This window comes from Rattus rattus, chromosome 14 (assembly GCF_011064425.1).
Source record: "Rattus rattus isolate New Zealand chromosome 14, Rrattus_CSIRO_v1, whole genome shotgun sequence".
NCBI lineage: Eukaryota > Metazoa > Chordata > Mammalia > Rodentia > Muridae > Rattus > Rattus rattus.
Window position 1 is genome coordinate 73,309,812 of NC_046167.1, and position 27,403 is coordinate 73,337,214.

Consider the following 27,403-nt stretch of genomic DNA (forward strand, 5'->3'; position numbering starts at 1 on the left):
CCTGTGTGGTGGCCCGACCTGTTCTCAGGCACACGTCTACTACTGAGATCTACTATCAGCTTCCAAGAGATCCTCACCAGAGGTTGAACCAGGAAGGCTTCTCAACGTCCACAATTGTGGACGAAAGGGTGGGGAGATACAGCTCGTTTGTCCTAGCAAGTTCAAGGTCCACAAAACCAGGAGCTGAGGAAACCTCTTTCTTTATAAGGTTAGCCTGCCTCAGATACTCTGTGACGGTAACCAAAAAGTGGACTAATACTGTTACCACGTTTTCTTAACACACCTGGCTCTGCTAAGAGGCTAGTGAGGTAGGAAGCAGGGCTCCGTGAGGCTCATTCTGATGGTGCTGTGGGATGCCGGGGAACCAGTCCCCTCTTAATAAAAGCGTTCTTCAGCTCCCCAGTGCCTCAAGAAATAGCATGTCCTTTACTCGAGTTCCTTTCTGATCTGCCTTGCCAGATTCATCTTCCTGCCTCTCTGCTAGTGTTTTAGGCTTTCTAGCCAAGCTAGCTTCTCGGTTAAGAATCTTCTGGTTGCAGTATGATAGGAAACTCAGCTCAAATAGACTTAAACAGTAAGTGGGTGTTACCAATTCTTGCAACCGAAGAACCCACAGGTAGCACTGACCGGGGAAGGCTGATCCCTAGGCGTGGTCACCCTGGACTGTTCTCTCAGCCCTGAAGTCTCTCCATACCCTCTGGTGACAGGGTGGCTGCAGCAGCTCCGGCCCTCAGTTCTTTATCCCACTCTTAGGTCTACACTCACTCCTTCCCATGCCTGTTCAAGTAGCTGCCACTCCCAAGACAAGAGACACAGTTGACTGGAGCCAATCAGGATGCCTCCTGGAGCTCACAAGTCATAGTTCCAGTCAAACCGCTTGGCTAATAATGGAACAGTGGTGGACTCCTCAAAGAAATGGAGCTGCTGTCTGTGAGGAAAGGAGGGACAGAGACCAGGGATGCAGCTAAAGGCATCCAATAATGGAGCTGCTGTCCCCTTCTCTGTTCCCTGCCTGGCTTGCTGTGACCAGCCATCCCCCCTGCTGATAGCCAGTGCTCTTCAAAGGAGACCCTTTTGCCAACCATCTCTCTGACATCACATCCACTCATAAGGTGTAGCTACCTGGTTGGCTCCCACTCAAGTGAATGCTCCTCGGTTGTGGCCCCACCCTTCTGGCATCAGAGGAGGGTGGGTGGAGCCAAGAAGCCCTGAGCTTGTGACAAGGTCTGCAAGAAATGGGGAGGGTGGACGTGCATCCCAGGACTGGAGCAATGGATGGCCATGGCCACACTGGCTCAGTGGGGTGCGATGACAGCATCAGTACACCCCAAGAAGGCCACTGGTCAGGGAGAGCAGTGCTGTGCCCGAATCACACGGTCTGGGCTTGCTCTGGCCTGCGAGTTCTTGACCTTGTGGCTGCACATTGGCGTCAGGGTGTGCGTGGAGGTGGTGGCCCGGTCTTTCTCCTCTTCCCTGCTTCTTCCACAGAGCTGCACAGGGCCGCAGGGAAAGGAAGAGCAGAGTGTCAGAGGGAGGAAGTTGTGGGGGGGCTGTGAGGCATCGGGGGAGTTTGTGAGGGACATGAGGACATGGGGCTGGGATGCGAACTGGGGCACAGTGTGAGAGCAGAGAGCAGTTATTCCCACCAGCCTGTCTCATAGCGTCCTTAGGGAACCAAGGATCAGAGCCCAGGATCTCTGAGGGGACCACCTCCTCATCTCCTTCTCCCCTCTGGAGAGCCCATCCTGTAAGGGGCTGCTGGCTTTGTGCATGGCTGGAGTGGCAGTGAGCCTAGTGAGGATTCGATGTCCAGGGAGTCCCACGAGCGATGCCTAATGGAAGCCAGCTTTAAGGGAAAAGGAGATTCCTCCACCCGACCTCGCTTGTCTGTTCTCCGAATCTGAGCCAAGAGGACTGACTGGGTCTAGGTCAACTTCAAAAGCACCTCTTGTGTTTGGGACAAATGGCACCAAAGGGGAGACCCATCCCCATGGCCCATACTGAGGGCTTGGCTCAAGGGTGCCAGAAAAGCTACTGCCCTCCAGGAGTGCAGGGCAGAGGAGGCCAAAGTCACACCCCTCATTCTGTGTAGTTTTCGTTTCCTATCTAGCTAAGACACCCCATCCCTTCCTTCACCAGGAATGGGGTGTGGCTTGGTTGAGCGGAGGTGCCAGGACTTGGCCATACTTGTCTGGCTGTGGAAACACCAGAGGCAGTTTTGACTCAGAGCTCATCGTAACGGTAAACCAACATAGCAAGGACCCAGGGTCAGCTCTGATTTACTTCCTTCTACCTACAGAGGTTCTTAGTGACAAAGGCCATCGTGGGTGTCGACGGCAGACCGGGACATGGCAGTCTGGCGTGTACATCCAGCCCTGGAGGAACTGGGACTGGGACTGGGGCCTCTAACCATCGGGTCCCAGTTCCACCCAGCACTGGAGTGCCTCACTCTGGGCCGAACCCAGAGGAGCTGTGGGTGACAGCAGAGCAGAGACTTAGGGCAGACGCCAGCCAGCCAGTCCTGCTCCGCCGTATCTCGCTGTATGACCCAACAGATGTTGTGGTTTGTCATCTGCAAAGTGGGAATAGCAAGAATCACAAAGTTGTTGAGACAAGTGTCTGAGATGTCACGGTAAATAGAGAGAAAGCACAGTGCAAAGGCAGAGTCACGGACTCAGCAGGGCGGCTGTGGCCGGCAGAGGTTGCTCACAGAAGAACCTGAGAGAACGGGCAGACCGCACTGCGCCCCACCCACGTCGTGATCCGCTGTCCAGCAGCAGAAAGGGTCACTGGGTGTGCAGAGAGCAGCCCAGGCAAACTGCAGAAGCGGGGCACACTGTGGAAGAAGCCAGACATGGCTACACACGTCCGTTGCGGTAACGGTCTAGAAAAGGCAGGTGTCACAGGATCGGTGTTTGCTGGGGGTAGGCAGGGTTCTCATCCCCCAAACCCCGCCTCAGACTGGCTTTCCCTCCTGCTGAGGCTGAGAGGTGCTCAGTGACACATTAGCAAGAAAGATGCCACAAGAAATAAAGTTTGTTATGAATTATTCTGTTTGGGGCTAATTATAGGCACAGAGGAGACGAGTGTTTACAGAGGCAGGAGGTGGGGGTGTGGGGAGAGGGAGAGGGAGAGGCCCCCCGAGGCTGGAGACAGTTAAGCACACGGAGGCTGCATAACGGGGTGGGGTGGATAAGGCACTTTAAAAATAAACACAACCAAACTCAGGTCAAGGTAATGGTAGTATCAGAGGACAGATCTGAGGCCCTAGGTGCTGGCAGACCCCCAGGACAGATCCTGGGACCCCAAGAGACACCAGGGTGCAGGACAGCCATGGGACGACCTCTTCTGAGTAAGGATTCAGGATCTACACCACCCGCCTGCTCGCTTGTGGGGCCAGGGCCCTGCTCTCCTGAGTCCTCCTCATGCCTGGCCTGAGGCAGCGGAAAGATGGTGTACTTCCACTGAGACACTGCAGTTGTGTCCCCAGTGAGTTAGGGGGACACTGAAGACCTGAGTTCAACCGGTGCCCTCTGGTTCTAGCAGGCTTGTGGGAGGGCCAGAGGGGTTCTGCAGATGGCTGTCAGGGGGGTGTGGGCCTGCATGAGGCCCCTTCCATGCCTTCAGGAGGAGGCAGAAGAGCGGTGCTTGTGTGTAGCTGCATGAGGTCTTTCCTGGTTGGTCAGACCCTGGAGCCTAAGGCTAGTGGACTGCTGCCCTGAGGAAAAGGGACTACATCTGCTGCTATGCGACTGGAGTCAGGCATGCACAGCACCATGGTTCAGTGACTTACCCCATCCATAAGGGTTCTTGGCATCGGACCTCCGTGCCAGCTGTGCACTCCCTGACCTGTGCTCTCAGCTAGCAGGCCGTTACACGCAGGCCCCACCACAGAGCGAGCTGGTGCCGCAGCAGCTTGTCAGAGGAGCCCCTCCCCACCTCCCTCAACAGTACACTGGTAGGCTATTTGTCTATGCCTGGCTGACCCGACATCCACTCAGTCAGCTGAGAAGGGGATGGCAGTCATCTTTGCTCTCTGCTCTGCCTCACCTGGCCTCAAACCTGTGCCCGGATGCTTTGCGCAGGTGTTATCGCCTCTCTAGGGCCTCCCACTGCCTGCTAGGAGACACTGTCACCCTTTCTCTGGGTCTGACCCCTCTCTGGTCTCCCATGTCCAGTGTCACGGCCATCGATGAAACTGCCACCAAGTGTCACACCCTTGCTTCTGCAGTAGCCAGCCTGACGTGTCCTCCGACACCGTCTGCTCCCCATACAAGGCCTATGTGCTGCCCCCTCTGTGCCTGCCAACTTCTCCTGCTACACAGAAAGCACCCTGAATTCCTCCGCAGCGCAGAGCCTGGGGTGCCCAGGGAGCTATCCGTTCCCTTGGCAGCGTGAACTGAGGACCTCTGGGTTGCTTGGCCATGTTGGCAAGCGAGTCAGGCGGACGGACGGTAAAAAAGCAGTGCAGCGTAGATCCCTTTAGAGGGCAGGCACCGAAGCGTGACAAGCACGTGGGGGAGGGGGCACTTCTTGAGGAAGTACTGAGCATAGGGGCTACATGTGTGGGAACATCCTTAGCAAAGAGAACAGCAGATACCAAGGCCCAGAGGCAGAACCGAACTGGGAGAGCAATGGCTCCGTGGCTGTGACAGGACAGGAGAAATAAAAGTCACAGCCATCAGGTTTCCAGCCCGGATAATGCTTATGGCGTAGGAGAAGCTGCTCACACCCCTCACTCCCCGGTAGCCACAAAGGGTAGCAGAGGAGAAATGTCCTCATCTGAGGTCTGTGTGACGCCCATTGTTCTTTAAGAACAAAGAGTGGACCAAGAAGAAGGGCCCAGGGAGAGAGGGAGGAGCCTCAGGAAACCATCAGACCCATAGCACTGGGCCCATGACTCAGTGAGGGGCAGAGACACAGGATGGGGACAGAGACTCCAAAGATCGGTGTTCTGACCTTGAAGGCCATTCTTGCAGACTCCTTGTGTCGTGGCGTCTTAGACAGCCTGGCAATGCCCACTGCAGGAACCTGCCCAAGGCACCCAGATCACGTTCCCCGGGGATCTGCTGCTGTTGGCCCTGAGCCACATCTGACAGGGCCATGCTGATGACGGGGGTCTGTCCCCCACCAATGGGTAGGCTCCAGGGAGAGAGGTCAAGCCCGATTTTGCCCCACATGGCAATTCTAAGCTGCCACTCAGGGTCCAGCACCCCATTTGGTGTCAGGAGAAGCCAAGGAGAGCAGAGTCAGTCAGCAGTCCTGGCGCTGGGGACCAGAGGGAGCCAAGGCTCCCGGGCGGTGAATTGGACCAGAAGGAGGTCGAGCCGACCTTGAAGCAAGCCAGCCTGTGGCTGCTTGTGTCTGAAGTGCATCTCAGTGGGGACAGACGTGCTAAGGAGTGGGGTGGACACACAGATACACAAAGGTTCTGCCCCCGGCTTCCTCTGGGAGCAGCCTCCAAGCCTGGGAAGAGAACCAGCCTCCCCCCCAACCCCCCCGCCCTCCCATCCCCCGCCACACTCCATTTGTGCCGCTCTGATGGCAGTGCCCACGTTGTGCTCAGGGGGCAGATGAAGGTCTCCTTGCCCTCAGTCTCCTGCAGCAGCAGGCCCTGGTGGGAATTGTTGGATGAACAAACAACCATTGTGCCATGGTGCCTGTCCCTGGGGTCAGGGTTGGGAGACGGTTGGAAAGAGTAGGTAGAGCTTGGTGTAGCACAGTGTCCCACAGCAGTTGGGACCGGACCGCTGAGTGTCCCAGGGTGGCCAGCTTGGGGGAGGGGCTCAGCCTCTGTACACCCTCCCCCATTTCATTAAGACCCATAAATTTTCTCATTAATACACTTAAAGTTCGTTTTAAGGGGAACAAGCGAGAGATAATTGATAATAAGCCCTCAGTTAATGCCCTCAGTTTACTGTAGGTAATTTATATCCATGGGCACTGTCTCTCACTCCCAATTACCCACATAACGGCAGCGTAACAGCAGTTCAGTCAGACTGCTACCAACTTTTATATATCTCCACCCAATACCCATAAATACCTGGGGGGGGTGGTAGGTGCTGTCCCTACCAGGACCACTTCAGATTTGTATTAAGATTTAAATATTCATGCAGTTACTAGTGATTTATTAAAGAGCACATGACCTCTTCTAGAAAGTTCTAAATCTTCACCTAAAGAGGCCCTGACCCTCTCTTTCACTGCTCTGCCCCCACACCCACACCAAAGAAATGGGCTGCTCTTCTGCAACTCAGGTGACATCATGGCATCGCCTGTGTTTCCATGGTGACAGGAAGCAAGGTGAGGCAGAAGCCAAGGATGGGGCACAGACCCAGGGAGGGCTAGGCTGCTGTGGGGTGAATCTCCTAGAGAACCAGAGAAAACCAGGCCTCTGCCCCAAGGCCTCCCTAGCCCCAGTTGGCATTTAGTGCCCCACCCCTCCAGGATTCCTTCCGATCTTTTCCTTGACTCTCTTTCTGCCTGTCCCTTCAGAGGCCCTTGACAGAGAGGGCGCATAGCTTTTGCCACCACCTTCTCCCTCCTTTTTTTCATTTTAAAACACCCACCCTGATGAGAGAGTGTGAAGGGAGTGAGGGTTCTGGGACTCAAGGCCCAGAGAGGGCAGTGGCTCACCTCAGGCTGCACAGTAAGGGTTCGCCCACCTCTCCCTTCCTCCTTGAGCTCCCCTCTGCTTCTTCTCATCTTACCTAAGACCTCGGGAGCCTATTAAAGGGGTAGGAGAGATAATGAACCAACCAAGGAAACATGGAAATCGATATTAGGAGAAAAAGTATGGCTGCTGTTAAGTGAAATAAACAAGCTGGTAATTATTTGGACAGAGGATAATTAAAATGGGGTGAAGGCTCATTACTATATTGTCAGGGTTGTGATGATCGTGGTCAGACACCCTGTTCCCAGCTCGAAGGATGGAGCCGGGCCTGGGCTCCTTCACTCCCAGATGAGGAGTGTTTTTTAATTGAATTTCCTCTCTGGGGTCGACAGCTCACACTGCCTCTACCCCTGTCTGCTGCAACCTTCCGCTGCCTCCCTGGTTACAATCTGAAGCAAGACTGAGAGTATCACATGGTTCTTGTGGTCCCTCAGCCTCTAGAAGGGACAAGGTCTAGGCCTCAGCTAAAGATGGATGCAAACTAATCACAATGAAGCCTCGGGCACCTGTGGGTGGCGGTTGAGTCCCCACCTCTCTGCCTGGCCTCGGGCATCCATCCACACTGCAGAGGGAATGGATCCAGAGAGAGTGAGTGCTGGCCAGGAGGAGCAGGGGTGGGGAAGCCGAGCAGAGGGGTGGTAACAGAGCCAGGGTGTGTGGCCAGGGAGGGGACTCCCCCTTGCCCTGCTGTGACCCTAATTTGTAAAGTTGAGAGACCTGACCTCGGGCATTGTTTAGTCCGGCTTCGGCCTGCCAGCTTGTTTGGCCAACACAATGTCTAAAATGTTTAAATCAGTTGTCAGCATTTTACTGTGGGAGGTTCCACACCAGCGTGGTTTTCCAGCTTCTCAGCCAGCCTGCCCGGTCGGTGGTGGCAGTTCCTGGACTGAGCTGGGTGGGAACAGCACTGTCCCCTCTATCTCTCCAACCCTAGCCTGGAACCACCCCAGACCCAGTCCCGCCGCTGCCACTCCGACTCAGAGGAAATTGGCCGGCTGGGGAATCACACAGCCAGACAGAACGGAGTTGGGACTGTCATCACTGGCCTCAGACAGGACACTGCTGAGACAAGGTTCTGTGGACCTGGGTGTGCCTTGGAGAGTGTGCAGTCTGAAAGAGGATGCAGCCACCTGAAGGTCCAAGAACAGGCCTCACATGCCCAGGCTGTGAGGCACCAGGAGGGGGTGGGGCTACAGGAGGTCACATGGACTTCCTGGAATTAATAGGGCTAGGAGCACTGGGAGTGAGTGGGTGCCCTGTAGGATGGCGGGCTTGTACAGGCTGGATCTGCACGAGATGGCGTGGGAGTTGCAGGAGCTGGCCTCTGCCCTGTGAGGTATGGTTCAGTTCATTTCTGGAAATAGCACTGCGGTGCTGTAGCTGAGGTTAGGGAGAGAGGATGAGGCAAACCGGGAGGCCTGGCAGCAGCAGAGTAGTCAGGAGAGAGGCTGAAGACACAGGGAAGCCAGAACAGTGGGTGAACAGAGGCCAGGATTCGCTGAGGGGCCTAGAGCTGGTGACCCAGCTGACAGGAGTCCGGGGGAAGTCAGGACTGTGTCAGGAGCCCCAGGCTGACTTGGAATGTGCCCCTTGGAAGGAGCCAGGGAGCCAGCCAGGAAGCCATGCATAGGTAGGAGCTGTCCCCAACTAAGTGTCTGCTTTCCCCTCTGCTCCCTCTATGAAGAATGAGGTACTGAATTTAACCTGTGAGAGCTGGAGCACTTGTTATCTGGAGACCTGTGATCTCAGTGTTACTGTGCCGGTGTGGGCATAGCTGAGGAGGACAGTAGGCCACCAACAAATGTGGCTCTGGGAGGCTCTACCCAGGATTTGCTGCGGTGGTAACTAGGCCACTCCCCTGGGGCACTGTATGCAGCAAGACTTACTGACCACTCACACCCTGGTGAGCCACTCGCCTGCCTGGTAGGAGTCTCTGCTTCACAGCCCTGGGCATCCATGCCTTTAGCTCTAAGGTGTAGAGTGGAAACAGGTCTTTACCAGATTGAGATAAGAAGGCAAGTCATGTTATGGTGACATGAGTGTGCACAGGGTGGTGACGATCCTGTAGTGACACAGGGTCCAAGGGCCCGATGGCTGTGACCCACCTTGTGTCCACAGCCTTCAGTCTCTTCCAAGAGGTTCTACAACCCCAGAGCCATTCCAGCCGAGCTCTGGCCGAGCTCTGTTAAGCCAGTGAGATATGAAACACCATCACATCCAGGACGGGGTCTTTAATTAAATTAACTGCCGGCAACATTGTAAAAAAGGCTGATGGGGTCATAAACAGCCGCATAGGCAGCGGCCATCTATCAGCCCCAGGGGCCACACCTGCCTGCCGTGGGACAGCCACACAGGGCTGTGACCACAGCCGTAGAACTGCTGCCTGCCATCTTGACATAGCCTGTAAGTACGTCTACCTGTCGGAGGTCACAGATGGAAACGGGAAGGGCTTGGGTGCTGACATGGAGAGGGTGCCCTCCAGCCCGCAGGCAGTAGGGTTGTCTCTAATCCACAGGCAGTCTGTGAAGGCCCCCGGCTCGCTGTGTGACCTTGAGTGGCCATTCTTCCTCTCTGAGTCTGACTCTTCACTAGACAGACAAGAGGACTTCCTCTTCTCCAGCCTGCCTCCCTCCTCTACGATGTTCCCAGCACCCTCCTGGCCTTCCGCCCTGCAGGGAACTATGCCAGCAGCTCTTTCGGGTCTCCTTCAGCTGAAGCTGCCTGGCCCTGGCAGGGTTCATGTATTGCCTTGCACGGTGACGAGAGACCTGCACCCGTCATGGCCAGGTGACAGGCGGAGGAGGACACACCGTACACGGGCACACATACCATCACCATCTCCACCCCTGTGCAAACCAGACGGGGGGCCCACAGCGACCGACGTGCCACCAGCAAAGTCAAAGCAGGGAAAAGCCTCCTCTCTACCTCCCCCTTCCCCCCTTCTCCCTGGGCTCTGTGACCACATAATTACCCCGGATTCCGTTCTATTTAATTGTAGCTTATTAAATTCTAACCAGCCAATTATCAACCACAATTACAGCTTAATTCAGGGACACAATAGCTATTTTATCGTTTGTTAATCAAATGCTTATTTAGACCTCAGTTTTATTAACTATTTCTCTGGCCTGAGGCAAGGCCCCCTTCGGAAGGGGGTAGGTTTCTGAGTAGGGCCCAAGGCTCTGTCCCCCATGATAGCTCTCTGTCCTCCAGAGTTCCCAAGTCCCCTTTGCTGGCAAGCTTGAGGGCTCCCAGCGATGGCAGCAGTGTTACTTGAAGGGCGGGTGCTTGACAGAGTTAGAGCACCTGGGTTAGTTCACATCTGAACGGGGCACGCCACACTCCTCACCAGGTCCTGCACAGGTGCTGAACAGAAGCTGCTGGTGTGTCACATGTAGACAGAGAGCGGAAGGCCTCACTCGGTCTGTGGTCGGTGCCTGGGGACTAGATGGAGAAACAGTTGAGCTAGCAGTGGTCACTTGAACAGTGCAGCCATGGGGACTCCCAGAGGAGGTGACAGTGGAGCTGAGACTGAGGGTCTAAGAGGGGCAGCCATGAGAAATAAGGGTGACGAGCTGTAGGTAGAACACGGCATGTGCAAAGGTCCCGTGGTAGATAAGTTTTGTAGGTTTGAGAAACAGGAGTAGAAAGGGAAGTGGTGGGTACGGCAGAGCCAGGCTGAGGTGATGCTCATATTGTGACTGTCTTGTCACTTGTGTGGTATGTGGCCAGTCTCACAGAGGCAGTTAGAAGAAGCGCAGTTCATCTGTCAACTAACGCCTGGTCTGCAGCAGCCAGGGCAGGATGTCTGGCCACACTCGTCTTTGGAAGTTCAGTCTGTCTGTCTTCACGATGCTGTGTCTGTGTCCTTGTGTCCAAGTACCTGGAGCCCACTGGGGAAGGGGGTGACTTTCCTCCAGTCTCGGGAAGGTGGCTCCTGCTTCTGTGACACTTTCATGCACATATTACCATGGAAACCAGAGAGTGTGCACGCATGTGTCTGCGAGCAGGTCGGAACAGCCATACCTTCTGAGACACTGTGAGGTCTCTCACCTCCTGTCTCTTCTTTGTGCGTGATCCTACGTGGAAGGGACCACAGTGGTCACCGAAGCCTGGATGTTGACCTGTCCCCAGGGTGTCCCATGCAGCAGGGAGCCACGACTGGGAGAACAGATGGCCAGTGGGTCACTGCTCTGACCCTGCCTGCAGGGTCACTACAGATGGGGAGATGCTGCTCTTTCTGGGTCGTGCAGGGTCTGCAAGCCAGGTTGTGTGAAACAGTTGGTAGGCAGTGCCAAGCGTTGCTAGGTCTCTAGGGACTGCAATGGCCCCTGGGGTGTATCCCTGGGCCCACGGCACCTTGCCTTCACTTTCAGACAAGTTCGCAGTTCTGAGATGCCACCTGGAACCCTACAGATTTTCATGTGCCCGAGACCTGCGGTCCGCAGAGGACAGGAAGGAGAGACTTGTTACCTCCATCTCCCATACTTCTACTTGCGCTCCCTCTGTCTCCCTTCCCTCCTCACCTCTTCCCCCCTCCTCCCAGAACGTAGCCTGTATATTAGGCTCTTGTAGGCAAGCATCCCTGTATAGACTTTAAGAAAAATAAGAGTCCTGCAGCTGCCTCTCCTAAGTCTGCAAGCCTAACACCAGGCTCCTGTGCCCTCTTACCTCCTCCACCATACCCTGTGGCTTATGGCCTGGAGACTCTTGCGAACTGCTTTAATTTGTTGAATGGTTGGAAGGGAAATGGAGCCGGCCCTTAAGAGCTTGTGTTGTCTAGTTCCTGCCCTTTATCTCTGGGCTCCAGTCCCTTTCCAAGTGATGACTTCAACACCCATTCGACAAACGCTCTCTGGGCACTTGCCATGTGTCGGATGCTGGCCTAGCTCTGAAGAGAGGCGGGAGATAAAAACACTCAGTCACTGTTCTCAAGGCACAACTCACATGCTCAAAACTGGCAATATAATTGTTGTCTGGGGGCTCTGAGGAGGGCGACCGGTGCTGACTGGTGGTCAGGGAAGCTTTTTGGTGGAAGGGAAGTGTGAGCAGGTGTTGCAGGTTGGGCAGAAGCCGTCCAGGAAGGTAGACGATGTGAACAGCCATCAGGGCAAACGGTCCTGACTCCCGGTGCCTTCAGCTAAGCAAAGAACTCACTGGCCCCATGGCTGGGAACCCAGCACCACCCTCAACTCAAGCCTCAGCGGCTGCCAGGAAATCAGCCTGTCCCCTTGCTGGACGTCTGCCACGGCTGCTGCTTCAAACCTGCTTCACCTTGTGTTTGGCCTTGCCCTGATAGACAAGGCCACGGAGCGACCCCAGAGCCACCCAGAGCTCTAGCCTCATCCTAACCAAGGTCTTGGACTCCCATCTCTGCAGATGGGGATCTTCGTGACCAGGAGCCGGACAGGGTGATTGGAGAGGAAGCCAGGAGCGGAGTCAGCCACATGGCCTGCGGAGTGTTAGCTTTCTTGGAAGAAAATCAGGTGCTGTTAGCCAGAATGCTGGAAGGAGGCAGAGCCTAGAACAGGATGTGCAAAGGGCTCTTTAGGGATTTCAAGTCGTCATTACGCCACCTAATGTAGAGGGATCCTCAGGGTGAGGCCAGAGGGAAGGCACAAGCACTAGACCCAGAGGGCACATTTTTCTGCAGTATTTCTCTGTCTGCCGGGGCATCCATATTGTCTGAGGAGCTGAGGCCACCGGGACCCGCAAAGAGCCACCGCCCTCTACAGATAAGCCTCTGGGACACAGGGCTTTTGAGAAGCAGCTGGCCATCTTGCCCCAGCTGTGTTCACCCCACCAGGGTGCACCGGTTCTGCAGGGAGGGAAGGAGCAGGTGGCAGGAAGAGGGAGCGGGGTGCTGCTGTGCTGGAGAAAGAGCTGGCTTCGGGCTACAGCTGTGGGAGGCCAGGTGACATCCTGCCCCCACCCCTCCTACCCTGCCGGCTGGGATGAAGCCTTAGTCAGTAAATGTGGCTTCATTAATAGCTTGATTAATCACACCTCATATTTTCGTGGTGCTTTTAAAAATAAAACATTTGAAAGCATGTTCACACCCACCCTGGGCCTCTGCGCTACACTGGAAAGTCTCAAGTTTCCTACTGCAGTGAGGAGAGTCATGGGGCTCGGCCTCACACAGAGAGAGACTTGTCGGATGCACCTGAGTAGATCTGGGTATCCTGCAGTGAGGGATGCTGTGTGTACCTGCAGCTCCCTGTGGGCTTCTCTGCCAGCTCTCTGGGTCTTCCCATAGACTAAGAAGGAAGGGCTACTGTGCACAGCTTTTAATTGCTAATATAAATTGGGGTCATTCAGTCATTCAACAAACATTCTGTTGCCATCCAAACCAGATCTCTGTGCCTGTCCACAGGAGCCTGAATCCCAGAAGAAGGCTCATGGGATGGCACAGATGCTCGGGCGGGTGACTATCCTAATTTTATTTATGCTGTGATAAAAGTATGAAGACAATAACCAGCTTAGGGGAGAAAGAGTTCCAGGTTATAGTCCATCACCGTGGGGAATTCAAGGCAGCAGGAGTTCAAACACCTGCTCACATCACATCCAGTCAAGAGCAGAAAGGAAAAAAAATGCATGAATTCGTGCTTTACACTCAGCTAACTTTCTCTGCTCTCATAGAGTCAGGGTGGCCTGCCAGGGGAATGGTGCTGCCCACAGTGGGCTGCATCTTCCCATTTAGTAAGACAATCCCCCAGAGCCATTCCCCCAGACAACCTGGTCTAGACAGTACCTCACGGAGACTCTTTTCCAAGCCAATTCTGAAATGTGGCAAGTTGACAGTTGAATTAATCACAGTGACAGGATGTGGACTCAAGCCCTCAGAGGAGCAGGCTCCTTTTCTGGTACTTCCCAGGTGGACAGAAAGGGGCCGGCACCCACTGTCTGCCCATCCACGCCCTCCCACCCTGAGCCCCTCCCACAAGGTAATGTCCCTGAAGTCTTTCTAAAGCCTGAGGAGTGAAATCTCTAGTTCCTCCTGGGTCCTAACTCTGAGGTACCCCCCTACCCAACACACACACACACACACACACACACACACATAATATTGCCATTATCAAGACGTTGCGACGATCGACGACGCACGCGACGCGAAAGACGCGACGACGACGCATTTACGCACGCACGCACTCACACAAACACATGTGCACTCACATGTACATACACATGCACAAATAAACACGTGCACACATATGTGTACACACACATACACACACAAAGACATACACACAAATCCATGCACATAGATGTATATACATGCACACAAATAAACACACATGTGTATCCACACATGTACACACATGTATACACATACTGACACACAAACACATGTGTACACATACATGCACACACGTGTATACATACACAGATAAACACATGCACACACACGTGTACACACACACCTCCAGTCCCTCTGCTCTAGCCATGTGGGCCTCAGACAAGCCCAGCTACTTCCTGTGATCTTACTATTTCCTGTTTAAACCTAAGCCCTCGTTAGCCTGGGTTTGGCATTTAGAGCATTGCCCAAAAGTCCCCTCCTGAGCCTGCTTCCCTCTGGATCCCTGTTTCTCTACTTTCTCTGAAGCATCACCTCCCCCCTGTTCTCCCAGGTCCCTGTCACCATGGGCAGTGCTGGGTTTTGCTTCCCCTGGCCTCTAGGAGAGGGCTGTTTACCTGCTCCTGCAGGGTCCCAGGCCCAGAATGACCTCTGGCATGCAGCGGCCACTCCATGTGCAAATGCCAAATTAAAGTGTACCTTTTAGGTCCCGGTATCAAAGGCAGGTGCAGGGTGCACCCTTCTTTTCTTGTCCCTTTCTGCCACTGGCCCTGGGGCTTCATCTGATCCCCCTGCTTGCAATTGCCATCCTCTGGCCTCCAGTCTGCCTCTCTGTGACACACACTTGCACATGCATGTAGGCGGACATGCTCACCCCTCATCCCCAAGCAGACATGGGGCAAGCCACCGCTAGAACGTTGCTCCTGTCTTGCTGGGGACAGGCTGAGCACGAGTACCAGCTTCTGACAATATAAGCAGTCAAGCTCTCCTGAAGAGGCAGGAGCTACTCCTCACAGGGGCCTGAGCCATCTGCATACCCAGTCTGCAGTCCCCAGTGAGCACGAGCCCAACAGAGAGTCATTATGGAGCTACAAGAGGGCAGCTGAGCCTTACCCTGTGTGGGCAGGAAAGCCCAGGAGGCGGCACCCAGAGAAACCTCTGGAAAACTAGGGATAAGTGGGCTTCCACGTGGGGCAGTGCGCCCTGCACCTGCCTTTGCTTATTCCCATACAGCTCCAGGAGCCACCTACAGTCACAGTGTGCCCAGGACAGTTTCCCTGTGTCTGTCTGGCCTTCAGCACTCATGGGGAGTGTCAGCAGCAGCCAGCCAGCCCCAGTCCCCACGTTGAGCACCTATACTAAGAAGCTTTGAGACAGACAGCAGGGACCAGGACTGGGGGGTTGGTTGAAGGGACAGCAGCCTTGACCACTTACTTATGGTGAGGAGCTGCCTTGGCAGTGAGGGTGGGCCCCAGCTGTGGAGGGTAGGATGTGTAGTTTTCGGGGTGATTTGAGAGGGACAGCCCCGTGGGAAAGGTGGCAGATGCCAGAATGGAGTGCTTAGGGATGTTAGCTAAGGGCCTTGGCCTCATCCTGGGCACCACCTCAAGACAGGCAGACAGCAGAAGCAACAGGGTCCGAGGTCATTTGGGTCTGAGGTTGTAGTGCTGGGTCCACCATATATAGAAAGCATGTCCACCATAGTGGCCCATACCATGGCAGGAAGGGGAGTAAAGGCTCACCATGCTACTCAGACAGTGTAGTTCAGGTGAGAGAACTCTCTTGAACATGTGGGCAGGGACAGCGTGCAGACGCCCACCACAGGGCCTAGCGAGAGAGAAGCCAGCTCTGACCACCCAGACAGCACCCTCCTGTCCCTAGAGGATATGACTTAAATTTACCACACACCCATAAGTGTCCTTGATAGAGGGCAGGGTTGCAGCCTGGAGGGTCCCCCTGGGGCCTCCTGATAAATACCCTCACCCCAGAAGTGGGAGGGAGGCCACTCCAGAGTGGCGTGACGGAGGCCCTGGAGAAGTGAGCTATGTCCCTTATTGGTCACAGTACATTTATTTTTCATTAGCAGTTAAATGCAGACATGAGGGATTGTGCTGGGTTCAGCGGGCGGCTGACGTGAGTAGGACTTGCTGCACTGATCGATAGAGAGGCGGGAGACTTGAGCACCCACTCTCTGCCTCACGTCCCGCAGGGGGACTCCTGCCCATCCAGCTCTGAGCAAAGAGACAGGTACCAGCTGTGATGTCGAGCCTCTGCCAGAGAAGGAGGGGGCGAGGCAAGCCCAGACCTGCCCTGAAGAACCGTGGTGGCTCCTTACAGGGCTAGCCTTGGGGCTAGCTTGGCCATCCATGTGCGCAGTCCTGGGGACGACTGAGACGCTGTGGCTTGCCCATGTCTCGAGAAGCAAGCGTGCCTACCAGCATTCACCCTGCACCTTCACCGTAGAATTGCTTCCTGAGCCACGTCCCCCTCCAATTCTCCTCTCCACCCTCCAGACCTCAAGAGGTCTGCATGAGCCCTAGGATGTGGCAGGGAGCCAGACTCAAGCCTGTATTCCTGAGTGTGAAGGCTGTAGGTGGAGCATAACAGTAGAGCACCTGCTTAGAAGCTCCATCTCTCTCTCTCTCTCTCTTTTCTCTCTCTCCCTCTCTCCCTCTCCCCTCCCTCTCTCCCTTTTCCCTCTCTCTCTCTCTCTCTCTCTCTCTCTCTCTCTCTCTCTCTCTCTCTCTCTCTCTCACACACACACACACACACACACACACACACACACACTGATAGAATGACTCTCCTGACTGAGGCTCTGTGATAAGGACCTCATCTCTGGGTCCTCATATCTGGCAATGAAAGGGGTGAGTTTTCCTCTATCTGTCCAAATCTTCCACGTTCCTGAGCCTAACACGGACCCAACAGAGGGTGGTCTGGGACTCCATTTCCACTGACTGCCTGTGCACTTGGCCTTCATTACCGCCTTGCTGGAACATGCCAGGAGGTGGTGACAGCCACAGTCACTGGAGGAAAGAACAAAGAACGGGGTGGCAGCAGAGGGGTCTGGGAGGTTGGGGAGAGGAGGGAGGGCAAAGGAGCACAGTGGGTGGCCTCTGCCTCCCTGAGGAGGTGGTTCAGAGCAGCCAATCTCAGGAGGAACCTCCAGAGTCCACCGGTGTGGTGTGACCCCATCTCACAGATGGAAAATCAGTGACTTCACCTAACTTCCCAAACTCACCAGCACCAGACCGCAGCCGCGCTTCTGGGGAGTTTCCCCACTTTTGTGCCTAGAGGCCCCTATTAGTTTGCGCATTGGTGGAAAATCCCTTGCAGCTTTGAGGGCTGGCCAGGCCAGCGGGGGTCTGTTTGGAGCAGCACCCTCCACACCTTTGGGTGTCCTGCAGACATGGGGGTTTTAACTCCACTGCATGCCTCAGGGACAATTACCTGTGTAATTAGTGACAGATGACTGGTGGGGTGGTTGTAGGTTTGGATTCAAATGAGAAGAAAACCCATTCTCAGGTCTCCATGAATAGGCGGGAAGTGGTGCAGGCCCTGGAACTTCCATGAGGACTCTCCTGGTCTCCACTCTGTCATGGCCCCCCTCAGCCCTGTCTCCCAGGCCTTTCCCCGCTCCTCCCCTCCCCAGCCCTCCATAATGTAGCTCCGCCCAGCACCCCTTGCTGCCCCTCAGAACTACATCCTGAATACCTTCCCGTCTCTCTCCATTCACACGGTATTTTAATATCTTAAATGTCAAGGCCCTTCACCGGCACCCAGATCGGCAGTTCTCAACCTGTGGGTTGCAACCCCTTCCACAAGGGTTACCTGAGACCATCGGCAAACACAGATCTTCACATTGCAATTCCTAACAGCAGCAGAATTACAGTTACGAAGGAGCGACGAAAATGATTTTTCGGTTGCGGGGGTCACCGCAACATAAAGAACTGGGTTAAGGGGTTGCAGTGTTAGGAAGGTCGAGGACCACTGATCTGTTGGGACAAGTGCCTTCCTGGCCCAATCTTAAAACTTCCCATGGAAGAATATCCAGTTTCCATTGCTATCCTGAGTCTGAGACCTCCGGAGAGCTGATACCTGCCTTGGCCTTGCTTCGCCCCTCTACCTTCAGAAAGTCCTGGGTCCTTTCTTGTGCTAATTTGCAGAGGAGGAGGACACGGGCTCAGAAAGGGTGTCCCGTGGCTTATTAGTCCCTCAGTTCCATCCAAAGCTGGACTTCTGCTACGCCAGCCGCCTGCCCCTGCCAGGCTCAGGGAAGACCAGGCTTACATCTGTCTCCCCTTCCTCCTGTCGCAGGTGCCCAGCAGAGTGCCACGGTGGCCAATCCAGTGCCCGGTGCCAACCCCGACCTGCTGCCCCACTTCCTGGTAGAGCCTGAGGACGTGTACATTGTCAAGAACAAGCCGGTGTTGTTGGTGTGCAAGGCTGTGCCCGCCACCCAGATCTTCTTCAAATGCAATGGGGAATGGGTCCGCCAGATAGATCACGTAATCGAACGCAGCACCGACAGCAGCAGCGGTGAGTCCCCAGTGGGGTCTCTGGGTGGAGGCGGCTGAGGGAGAGGTCTCAGGGGACCCTGAGGGTCTATGAGCCCCTGCAAGCAGCAAGACCAGGGTGCAGCCACCTGCTGGCCAATTGCCTTCGGTATCAACAGGCAGGACAGATTCCCCCACACCTGCCACACAATGAATGCACAAAGGCCTTCTCTAGAAGACCCCCCCACCCAACATCAGCTTGGGAAGCCCCCCACCCACTCATCCACTGAAGTGCCCCGGGGTCTCTAAGCAAAAAGTGGCAACGTGGGATACATCTGAGTCTGAACATGGCTGCGCAAAATCAGGGCAGCCTGGCCCAAGGCTCCTGCAGAGAAGCAGGGTGGGAGGGAGTGGGTTCCACATAAGAACTCATTCTCTGTTTTCCGCTTTCTGTTCAAGCATGCTTGCCTTACATCACACCCCCTCTGCTGGGAGCACAGTCCCCCGAGAGTGGCAGACAATAAAATGAATTCCTAGTCAGCCGGGAGCAGAGTTAAGGCTTCCTTGGGGCTCACAGATATTCCAGTCATGGCTCAGAAATTAGGGTGCATGAGGGAGCCCAAGGAATACCCCTGACCTATGGGACTTCAGACCACAGGGTGATGTGAACAGAGCTATGGTGACACCTGGGCCAGTGTGGAGGCTGAAAAGAGACGCAGACCCAAGAAGACTCAGCTGTAAGGGGAAGCGGGGCTCTAAGAGCACAGGCTAAACCAAGAAGTACCCTCCTGTACCCTCAGCAAATCTCCCCATTGCCAGCCCTGGTCTCAGGCAACAGGTGGCCGAGGGGCATTGGTAGAGCATCCTGAAGAGGCGTCCAGTACTTCCCAAAAGCATGGCCACAGAGGCAGCTACTGTCACACACACGGCCTCTGGGTTAGTCCTGTGCCTCTTCCCACTGAGACCTCAGCTACCCTGAAACACAGCCCATATCTTAGGAGATTGCCCACAGGGACAGGTAGGCCACCAGCACAAGGCATGAGCCACGGTGCCATCGGCTGGACAGACGGGTGGTGCCAGAACCATACAGATGCTAAAGGGAGGCAAGAAAGGATCCAGAGGGGTGACCCAAAGTGTGGCCCATGCCCCAGGGAAACAGGAATGGGCGGTGGCTGTTCCGGAGGAGGGGTAGCATCCAAGTTTAGAAGTATGCAGGAACATACCCCGTCCAAAGGGACAGAACACCGGCCCTTGAGGATGACTCAGGGTTGGGTGGGAAAGTGCCTGGGGTGCAAGCATTCATCAGGAAAACTGCAGTCAGGCTTGTGCCACCGGTGGATCATGCAGGGCAGGCGGTGAGGCTGTGGCCTGGGAGAACAGTTGGAAACACTCGCTGTTGTGAATGCAGCCTGAAGAGCCCAGGTTCACATGGCGCCTTAGTCCTCCCAAGTAGGCTGTTTTACAGACAATCAAGGCCTTGACCCTGCCCTGTCCAGGAGGCCCAAAGGGCTCCAACCAGGCCTTCTGGCCCACAGAGAAGCCACCTATCCCCTGCCACCAGAGTTCACAGAGGCTGGATTCCTCCCCACCACTAGCCTCAGGCCACCAGCAGAGGCCCCAGAGACCCACTCCCCTGGCCTGTTTCCTAGGTTATCGACTTTTGCCTGAGCCCCATACTCTGCACTGTTTGGTGGTACCCAAGTGCTGCTTACTGCTTCCTTCCTGCAAGCCCTGAGCGACCACCGCACATCCGCTGTGCCAGGCGCAGCTAGGTGCTAAAGATTCGGCCCCCACAGCTCTCAGACTGCTGATCCAGCTCTGACTCCCACGGGCAGGATGGAGCTAGGGAGCACAGCTCAGGAAAGTCCCGGATAGCAGCAGGGCCTCCCAAGACAAGAGATTGTCGATGGTCTAATAACCGTTAACTGCGGCTCCAGAGTCCACGGTGTCTGGGTGTGAGAACTCCGGGCAACACAGCCCTCCCCCGCCCCAGCTTCCTCTGTGAACTGGGAGTGAGGGGTCCTTTGCAGGTTGGTGGAGAAAACCCTGTAACTGCCCTGCCTACCGCTGCCAGTCCTCCAGAGAAGGACTGAGCAGAAAGAAGCTGCAGCGGAAGCCTTGCCTTCCTGTGGCTTTGAGGACCTGTCCAAGCCTCCTGATCTCGAACAGTCTGCTGTCATCAAGTCCTAAGCCAGGCCCTTTCTAAGCAGCCTTGCGCCTTAGCAAAACACACAGTCTGACAGCCCCCACCCTACACTCCTGGCACCTGTGGTTGTCCCTCCACATAAGCAGAGAACTAGAATCATGGGGACACATCCCACATAACCACCAGATCCCTCTCTTGCCTTGAGCTTCCAATCTTGGGCTTCTCGGTGGCCCAAATTGGCATCAGAATTCACTGAGCTTTTCTCTCAGCTGGGGGGCAGAGTGCTGTGAAGCCGGAAGTGAGGCTTTCCTCACCTACACTGAAGCCCCGGCAAAAGCATCTTGCAGGTGCACAGACTCCCAAACCAGTCTGGTCAGACAGCAGTGGCAGGACTTAGAGTCCAATGCAGACCTGAGCCCCGTTTACTCCTGTGTAAGGGCTCCCGTGGCCAAGGGGACTCTCACAAGAGACAAATGCCAGTCATTTGCTTTTGCTTCCCATCCAGAAGACCAAGGGAAGCCTGGAATCTATAAATGCAAGCACTGGCCTCTGGGATGGGCTATAATTTATTGTGTTATACCGCACACTTATCAGAGTTAGAGAGGAGAGCTCCACCCTGACTTCAGAGCACCCAGTCGATCTTCCACCTCCCAGAAACACTCGGCAAGCCTCCACCGTGTTCCCATACGGGTACATCTTCATTCTCACACATACTCTGCCCCTAGTCCAGCCACCCCGGGGTTCCTCCTTGCTCTCCAAGGCTGGCAACTGCTCCCGTTTCCTTGTCAGGAGCTGACACTGTGTGCCCCACTCAGGATCCGTTTCCAGAACCAGGCTCCTTAATGACCTGCTGGAGGTCAGGGCAGGCTCTAGACCCTACCTCTGCCCTCCCTCAGAGCTTGGGGATCTCAAGGGTTTCCTCTGCAGGGGTGCTGCCTGAAGCCAGGTCCTCATGGATAAACACGTCCCCTGTGGAAGGGGGTTGAAGAAGGAGTGAACAAAGGAAGAAAGTACTTCAGTTTAGCACTGGTGCTCCCAAGCTGAGCTGCCCTGGAAGAGTGGGTAACTGTGCACCCAGAGGACACTTACTTCCCCAGGTCAGATTGTTGTGGAGGTTGCCCAGCCCTGACCCTGGGACAGGAAGAAGGGAGAAGACACCCTATTCCACCTATGACTCTCTCAGAGGCTCTGTCACATCCGTGCGTGCTTGACAGATAGCTAGTGCCCAGGGCTTTTCTCCTGCTGGGACCCTGGGAAGGGCACCTTGACTCTTAGCCCCACCCAACCCCACACCCCAGAGAGTAGGAAGAGCAGGAAAGGACGGCCTGGTGTTCATCAGGGGCAGAGGCAAATACACCTGTGAGAACTAGCCAGGGGCCAGCCAGGGGCCAGCCAGGGCTATGGCTGCAGAGACTCCACAGGAGGGTGTGGGAAGGGGTCAGGGAGACATGTTAGAGAAATGAAGAAGGAAAACAGTCTCCCAGCCCGGCAGGCTCAGCTGGGCTCAATGCTCCTGCAATGCAACCCTAATTGAATTTCTCTGTTAACAATGGAAACACATTGGCGGCTGGCCTCTCTCTCTCTTTCTGATAAGCCAGTGACCCAAGGGAAATTGGGGTCAGGAGGAGGAGAAATTGGAAACAAACAGTCTTTTCTCACTCCTGGGACAGTAGTTTTGGCTGCAGACCAGGGGTGGCAGGGGGCTTTGCGACAAAAGGGCATCCCCCATTCCAGGTTGTCAGAGAGAGAGAGCAGGGCCCTTCCCCCCAAGAACTCCAGTGTCTGGTTCTGGATGCTGCAGAAGGTGGCAGTCTGAGTGGGATGAGAGAAGGGTTTCTCCCAGCAGACCCTCAACCCCTGCTTGCTGACCTTACACCTCTTGAACTGTTATCCCCCCAGGGGAGTGAGCACACATTAGGCCACCCAGGTGAACCCAGTGTCCTCTCACTGGGTTCAGACCATCCTGGTGCTTGTGGCAAACCAAGCCATGTGTTCTTCTTCACCTGTTTCCTTATGGAGTCGAGTACCCTCATGGCGGCATGGGGTAGGAACAGTTCCAGGGAAGGGACCGGCATGGGTGAGATGCCACTGTGGCATGTGGGAAACCCTGTATCCCAGGAGTCTATTCCCACTCTGCCTAGCAGCTGTAATGCTAATAGCTGTTACATTATCACCTGTCAGATCTCCCTGCTTGCCCTCCAGGGAGTCCAGCAGACTCTCCTACCCTTCCTCTTCTATCTACAAAGAGCTCAGCCGGTCTGCTCCCCACTTGCTCTCTCAACTGCTACCCAGATCTCCATTGGAGAGGCCTTTCCTACCAGTGATTTCCTTAAGACAGGACAAAATAGAACGGATGGAACTTTCTCGAAGTCATACTGCTTACGTCCAGGAGATGTGTCAGCAGCATCCCTGGCGTTCCCTGCAGGCTGAGGGAGCCTCACAGTGTCCACAAGCTGCTGTAGGTGGTGCAGGGCATCAACGGTCTGGGACAGAGAGACTCAGTGTAGCCCCTGAACCCAGCAGGATTGCCAACCATGGAGGTCCGTATCAACGTATCGAGGCAACAGGTAGAGAAAGTGTTTGGGCTGGAGGAATACTGGTGCCAGTGTGTGGCATGGAGCTCCTCGGGTACCACCAAAAGTCAGAAGGCCTACATCCGGATTGCCTGTGAGTACTGGACCAGGCCTGTGGCATACAGGCGTGGTCACTAAGGGCATGGTCCCTAGGGGCGTGGTCACCAGGGGCGTGGTCACCATGGGCGTGGTCACCAGGGGCATGGTCACTAGGGGCATGGTCACCAGGGGCGTGGTCACTAGGGGTGTGGTCACTAGGGGCGTGGTCACCAGGGGGTATCACCTGGAGAGAGGGTGGCAAACTTCCTAGAGGTCACAGCCTTACCTTGATGGGTAGAGGAAATGCCTCGGAACATTAATCCTCCCGTGATCCCTGAGGCACTTGGCACCTCCTTCTGTCACATGTCATGGTTTCCGTAGGGCCAAGGGCCAGGAGTCACTGGGCTAATCCAGACACTTAAGGACACTGTTTTCTTCCTCCAGATTTGCGCAAGAACTTTGAGCAGGAGCCACTGGCCAAGGAAGTGTCGCTGGAGCAAGGCATTGTACTACCTTGTCGCCCCCCAGAAGGAATCCCCCCAGCTGAGGTGAGTAGGGGTACAGGGTCCCCAGACCTCTGCTCCTACCTAAAGCTCAGACTCCTGGCTTCCACCTCCCCAGTGGTCACTCTGTACCCTGGTCAGGCCAGCATGGGTCATGGCTTCTCCCCCTAGGTGGAGTGGCTCCGAAATGAGGACCTCGTGGACCCCTCCCTCGATCCCAATGTGTACATCACGCGGGAGCACAGCCTAGTCGTGCGTCAGGCCCGCCTGGCCGACACGGCCAACTACACCTGTGTGGCCAAGAACATCGTAGCCCGTCGCCGAAGCACCTCTGCAGCGGTCATTGTTTATGGTGGGTCCTGGGCTCCCCAGTCACAGGAAGAGGTACTGAGGTGCCAACAGGGACGTGATGCGTGGCTCAGAGGATGGAAAGGCATGGAGCAAGGGCCAGGCTAACCAAACAGTGGCCTGACTAGGAAAGAGGGCAGAAGTATATCTGGGCAAAGGGATGGGACATGTTGGTCACTTGTGAGTGGGGAGCACGGTGTAAGAGATGAAGAGACGAGAGGAAGCTAAGAGGGATATAACACGTCGTCCTTGGGCTTCTCAGTCCCAGAACGGGAAGTAGAGCCACAGAATGAGACGCGCCCCGTCCCTCAAGAGTAGGAAGAGGGAGGTCAGACAGGAGCTTCCCTGTGAGAAGCTGGATTCCAGCTGGAGGTGCCCTGTGAACTGCAGCCTGGCCACCCCGACATTTGCCAAGAGTATCTGAAGGCTCTGGGGCCCCCTCCCCCATCCCTGCAGCCTAGGCTTGGCGTTCCCTCAGGGTTTCTCCCGGCTCAGCAACAGCCCACTCACTCCCAGCTCACAGGCCCTTTGCCTTCCCGCCCCATCCCTTGGACCAGCATGTCTGAGGAAGCCCCCGCTCCCTGACCCCAGTCCTTCTCTATCCGCCCAGTGAACGGTGGGTGGTCGACGTGGACTGAGTGGTCCGTCTGCAGCGCCAGCTGTGGGCGTGGCTGGCAGAAACGGAGCCGGAGCTGCACCAACCCGGCACCTCTCAACGGGGGCGCCTTCTGTGAGGGGCAGAATGTCCAGAAAACAGCCTGCGCCACTCTGTGCCCAGGTACCCGCGGCCACCGCCTCCTGCATCGTTCCTCACCACGCCATCTCCGTGGCCTGGCTCCATCGCACCCACCAGCCTGCCCCCCCATGGCTCCATCCCACCCGCCTGCCACGCAGGGCCAGGCTCAGTCTGAGGTGGGGATCAGGGTTCAGTGTGGTCAGAGTCAAGGGCTCAGTTTAGGGTCTTAGATGCAATTTGAGGACAGGATCTAGGCTCAGCCTGGGGCTGTACGATCCACCCGTGCCTGGACCAGAAGGGCCATCATGTGACTAAGAGCCCTTACCACCTCAGGACCAGGACTGCCTCCCTGGGTGGAGAGAGTCGAGCAGCCCCCGGCATCATCTCGTCTCCCTGTCATTAGCATGTGTCATCAAGGCTAGCTGGATACTCAAGGTCCTACGGATTGGAGGGCCTGACCCTGGCATTGTACCCAAGCCCAGGCCAGCTCGCCTTGCCTGGTCCAGATGTTTAGCGGGGCCACACAGGCAGGCCACCCAGGCCAACTTCCTAACCTGACTGTGCTGTTCCATTTCTGCCTGTCTCTCTTGTCCAGTGGATGGGAGCTGGAGTTCGTGGAGTAAGTGGTCAGCCTGTGGGCTTGACTGCACCCACTGGCGGAGCCGTGAGTGCTCTGACCCAGCACCCCGCAATGGAGGTGAGGAGTGTCGGGGTGCTGACCTGGACACCCGCAACTGTACCAGTGACCTCTGCCTGCACAGTGAGTCTTCTTGGCCCTGGGGCTCACCTCAGTTTGACGGTTGGCCCTATCCAACCCGCGGTCAGGGAAGCCACTCTCATGCCGTGTAGACTATGTCTCCCTTTCGTGTCTAGCACACCCTTCCCTGTGTCATACAGTCATGCCACCTTCCTCCTGAGACATGCACAGATGTGAACCTTGACTCTCGTACACCCATCTGCTCTCCTACAGCCTTGGAATTACCCCATCCTCCAAGTGCCCACCTAAGTCCTGTGGGGGTGCTGGGCTTGTGAGGCCTGTTAATTACAAGGCTATAACTAACAATTAAAGATCTCTGTTGGATTTTTTTCTCCTCCAGCCAACACCCTCCCCTATTCTTTCAATTAAAAACCTAATTATCTGTGTCAATTCCTTTCTGACAGACATTTCTTCCATTATGCAAAACTCTTAAAAATCGATAACGCTTCCTCCGAGCGGTTGGTCCCCCCACCCACCCCAGTTATCAGGATGGTGGTGTCCGTGAGGGCTCAAACTGACCTGGGAACCCCTGAGAAACTGTTTGCCTGTGCATCTGCCTAGTTTCCGTTCCCATAATGGAGCGGCAAAAGGAATCGATTCGTTTTAGAGGCTCACATTCCAAATGGCGTGGTGTTGGCTCCGCACAGGTGCCCGCCACCCCAGCCACAGTGCTTAGTGGCCAGTGGTACCCTGCCAGTACTGTGTACAAGAGAGAGATCACAGGTCAGGAAGAGAGAAAGACAGGCATGAAAGAGACAGGTAGACACAGAGAGATGGACAGCCCCGGGCTCTGAGAGCAGCCCTCATGATGACGTAATGACTTCCCACTGGGCCGCACCTCTTTAAAGGTTGCACTGCCACTCACATCGCCACAGCGGGGACCACACCTGTGATACATGAATCCCAAGGCAGGCCTATGCAAACTATAGCACCATACCTGTAGTATCCCAGGAGTTCACAGCCCACAGGACTGGTTGCCCCAGCCACCCTGACCCCGAGCCTAGGAGCCAAGGATAGACCACTCACTCCAGGGAAGAAGCTCTTCCCATTCTCCACTCTCCTGGTAACCTCAAGCAAAATCTTATGCCTGTGGGGGTGTGACTTGTTCAGTCCCAAGCCATGTTGTGACAGGTATGGGACTAGAATGTGTGCACCAATACCATGCTCCCTCCCTCATGTCCTCTGGCCAGGGAGTGCTGAGATTTTATTCTCCTAGGGGATAGACCATGGACCTCTCCTGTGAAGCCCCTACAACCCTGCCATTCTCAAGACGGTGTTTTCTCTTGCAGCCGCTTCTGGCCCCGAGGACGTGGCTCTCTACATCGGCCTTGTTGCTGTGGCTGTGTGCCTCTTCTTGCTGTTGCTGGCCCTTGGCCTCATTTACTGTCGCAAGAAGGAAGGGCTGGACTCCGACGTGGCCGACTCGTCCATCCTCACCTCGGGCTTCCAGCCTGTCAGCATCAAGCCCAGCAAAGCAGGTGAGGTGCCATCTACCCCGCTCTCCTGCCCGAGCCTCCCCTCCCCCCAAGGCAAGGGCTGTTGACGGGCACCCCTGTGAGCCACCCCCTGAATCTGTCTTTCTCCTGTAGACAACCCCCACCTGCTCACCATCCAGCCAGACCTCAGCACCACCACTACCACCTACCAGGGCAGTCTATGTCCGAGGCAGGATGGACCCAGCCCCAAGTTCCAGCTCTCTAATGGTCACCTGCTCAGCCCACTGGGGAGTGGCCGCCATACGCTGCACCACAGCTCACCCACCTCGGAGGCTGAGGACTTCGTCTCCCGCCTCTCCACCCAAAACTACTTTCGTTCCCTGCCCCGCGGCACCAGCAACATGGCCTACGGGACCTTCAACTTCCTCGGGGGCCGGCTGATGATCCCTAATACGGGTAGGACCCTAGAACTCCTACCCTGAGGGGTAAGACTAGTCTCAACATCTTTCCAGAGGCCAAAACAACCCAGATGTGCTGGAGTGCACCAGCCTTCTGCGGGGTGGCCGGTCTGGCCAGTATAGAAAAGACTGCAGTTGGAGCTACAGTGAAGCCATGGATACGTGTCTC

General features: G+C 55.6%; 1 protein-coding gene across 2 annotated transcripts in view; it reads left to right on the forward strand.

Moving 5' to 3' along the window:
- Nucleotides 1–27,403, forward strand: part of Unc5a (unc-5 netrin receptor A) — a 55,699-nt gene that overhangs the window by 22,406 nt on the left and 5,890 nt on the right. Inside the window, exons 2-9 of one of the 2 annotated variants that reach the window (XM_032884664.1) lie at nucleotides 18,060–18,281; nucleotides 22,908–23,051; nucleotides 23,441–23,544; nucleotides 23,671–23,851; nucleotides 24,458–24,625; nucleotides 25,179–25,343; nucleotides 26,630–26,818; nucleotides 26,930–27,232. In XM_032884664.1, the coding sequence (XP_032740555.1) occupies nucleotides 18,060–18,281; nucleotides 22,908–23,051; nucleotides 23,441–23,544; nucleotides 23,671–23,851; nucleotides 24,458–24,625; nucleotides 25,179–25,343; nucleotides 26,630–26,818; nucleotides 26,930–27,232 (1,476 nt within the window). The remainder of the gene's footprint in view (nucleotides 1–18,059; nucleotides 18,282–22,907; nucleotides 23,052–23,440; nucleotides 23,545–23,670; nucleotides 23,852–24,457; nucleotides 24,626–25,178; nucleotides 25,344–26,629; nucleotides 26,819–26,929; nucleotides 27,233–27,403) is intronic. The other variant, XM_032884666.1, reaches the window with a different exon arrangement.